Consider the following 3,209-nt stretch of genomic DNA (forward strand, 5'->3'; position numbering starts at 1 on the left):
GATCACTTGTCCATGATATGCATTCTTTAAAATTCATTTTTTCTCAAACTTATTTCAACAGTGCATTTTCTTTAATGAAATAAATTTTCATCTCTTCACTTCTTAAACACAGATTTTTCAAAAATTTCATTTTTCACAAAATTCAGTCAAAAAAAAATAAAAAATCTACATCATATTAAATGAAGAAAATACCAGAACTTGATCAATAATTACAAGCAAAAAAAGCCACTTTTCAACTGATATTTCTAAAAACATAGACATTAATCCAAAACAATCGGAAAAGATAATTCAAAATATCTCTTTGCGTTGGTTAAACGGCGCGGCGGTGGGAGGAGTTTTCATTAAAAGAGATGGGTTTGGTGAGCATGAGAGGCCTATCTTTGGCCTCTTCTTCATCATCATATTCATCGTGCGAGGTGGTGAGATTGATGCAGGCGCATCGTTCAAGTGAGGCGAAGAAGGCCGAAGCTACGCTGGTCCCAACCCAATTAGCCATCCGATCCAGCTTCTCGCACGTTGTGACTCCGCAGCTGTTCTGATTCGACGACATCACCGCTAATTTTGTTGCTTTATCTGTCTGTGTGGAGATAAAAGAAGGAACCAGAGATCGAGAAGAGAAGAAGAACAATATAATCAATGAAGAGCATAAAGGGAATATTATATCTATATATATGCCGGTATAAGGTTATTCTGTGCTTTGTAACGGACGGCTTTGTTTATCAATAGGAATTGGATTCGCTGTAAAGAAGCAAAGGCATTGATTAAGTGGGCCATTAATCAATTAAATGGAGGAAAAAGAAGAGAAGAGGGGACAATTTTAGCTTAATGATACGTTGGATGTTTGCTAACATTTCTTCTTTTCTTTTGTTGTCCTTTCAAGAAAGTTGACCGTTTCAGTAATTTGCTTGATATATAGAGCTTGTTTGGGAGTGATTTTGAGAATTGATTTTTTGATCGTTAGGAAAAAAGTGGGATCCACTTGTGAGAGAAGAAGTCAAATGTGACGGCTGGAATAATGAAATAACGGTCAAAAAATCAATTTTTTGGGAGGAAAAATCGCTCCCAAACAGGCCCTATACACAAATGGTAGCAATTGAATAGTTAATTTTAAGTATTTTTGACTTAAATAAAATAAATTAACCATTGTTAACACTTTTTTCGTTATAAATGTAAAATAAAAATAAGTAATAAATTAATTAGGCAAAATAAAAAATTAAAGACATGGACTAAGAGTTTTTATCTGTGCTCATTCAATATATTTTAAAATTTCTTTACGAATGTAACCATTAAAAGCTTAAATTATTTTTTATTTTTCTAGAATTTTTATATTTTTTATTTTTTTTAAAAAATTTGAGTTCTTCTAGATTTTTATTTTTTCAAAAATTATATTTTTATTTTAGAAAATTTTTGGAATTTATACTTTTTCAGAAGTTTTTAATTTTTTTTAATATTTTCAGCATTTTCACTAAAAAAACTAAAAACATCAAAAATATATTTTTAAGTTTTTAAATTATAATTTTAACTTTTTTTTAGAAAATGAATTTTTAAAAATATCAAATCAATTTTTTTTTGCATAAACTCCCATCTTGTGTTAACACAAGATTATTCAACTCTTCGAAATTACTTAAAATTGCTGTTGGTCCTACTTTGTTAGTGAAATGAATTATTGAGTTTTGGCTTTAATATGACTTGAGTGGTGAATGAATAGAGAGAAGGGTTTCAAACATAGAAGAATATTTGCAATTTCTAAATTCTTTTTGGACATTTTGGAGAAGCATAAATCGTGAGCAATGGTGGAGTTTTTAGGTCTAAGATCACAGTTTACGTGTTGGATTCTCACTCCCTTTGGAGATCTAATGTTAGATTTTGTTCTCCGTATATGATATTTAATTGAAATTAGAGCCCCATTTGAGCACCATTATTTCATAAAAATGTATTTTGGAGTAGTAGATTGATGAAAATGTATAGTTAAAATAAGCAAAGAATTTGGGTTTACATATAATATTATTTTATTGAAAAATGTACGATTGAAAAGAAAATAGAGAAAATATATATTTTGGAAATAATATAGATCAAACATTACGTTAATAAGTGGATTATTATTATTATTATTATTATTATTATTATTTTTGTACTATAAATTTGTTTTTGTATGATTTTGAGGGTTGAATGTGATTGAGAAGATGAGGGCATCGTTGAAATTAGTAGTTTAGATGGAGGATTTTTTTGAATTTAAGTTCTGGACAATTTCTAAGTTCAACGAAATTTGGCCTCTTGGACATTAATTGGGTTTGTTCTTCGACTAACAATGTTTTAAAAATTGGATATTCAGATTCATGAATTATTGTCCATAAATTTCAGCTTCTGTTTGATTTCCATTCTTTGGCCACAAAAATGAAAAATATAACCGCTATCTATCACATCAAGCAATTATATTTGACTTTTTATCTTTTGTGTGAGTTTCGTAACGACTATATTTTTCATTCTCATTTTCACGGAAATAAATATCAAACGAGGCCTTAATTTCAATTTCCCCGCAAAACCCTTACTTCCATCATTGACTTCTAGTAAAGTATGAAAATGCATAGGTGTGGTGACTTTTTCTATTAATGTTATACTTTTTTTTTTTAAATTACATTCTAATTTTTTACCCTAAATACAAAAAGTATGGCTCCTCCCTTGCTCGCATGGCATTGATTTAGTTAAAAAATTGATAAAAATATAAATCAAATCACACATTATAGGATTTGTTATAATTTCTATCAACTTACAATTATATTTTTCATCTACTTTTATCAAAATTTATTGAAAATTTGATTTTGAACTAAACAAAGATGAGCTCTATTAGTTTCTATTTCTCTTACGTGCTTTACAGATATGAATCGCTTAACTAATCTATTTCTTATGACATAACTGGAAAATATCCAATCCAAATGACACAAGTTTACGACTTTTAAATCCTTTGCTCAAAGTAAAGATATTTGTTCGCGTGATCGGATGGAGAAATACTGAAATAAATCATTCGATTTTAGCTTTCTTCTCGATTTCGCTGAAATTGAAAATCTGCAATAACCCAAAATTGTAGAATTTTCGAAGATTAAAAAAAAAAAAAAAAAAAAAAAAACAAAAAAAAAAAAAAAAAAAAAAAAAAAAAAAAAAAAAAAAAAAAAAAAAAAAAAAAAAAAAAAAAAAAAAAAAAAAAAAAAATT

At 28.0% G+C, this 3,209-nt stretch overlaps 1 protein-coding gene across 1 annotated transcript; it reads right to left on the minus strand.

The window, feature by feature from the left end:
• Positions 1-152: 152 nt before the first annotated feature.
• LOC111381323 lies at positions 153-844 on the minus strand. Its single transcript, XM_023005104.1, has one exon. It carries the CDS (start codon positions 548-550, stop codon positions 311-313), a length of 240 nt encoding a protein of 79 aa, XP_022860872.1. The 5' UTR covers positions 551-844; the 3' UTR covers positions 153-310.
• Between the last annotated feature and the right edge of the window lie 2,365 nt (positions 845-3,209).

The sequence above is a fragment of the Olea europaea genome, unplaced genomic scaffold, assembly GCF_002742605.1.
Source record: "Olea europaea var. sylvestris unplaced genomic scaffold, O_europaea_v1 scaffold2286, whole genome shotgun sequence".
Classification (NCBI taxonomy): domain Eukaryota; kingdom Viridiplantae; phylum Streptophyta; class Magnoliopsida; order Lamiales; family Oleaceae; genus Olea; species Olea europaea.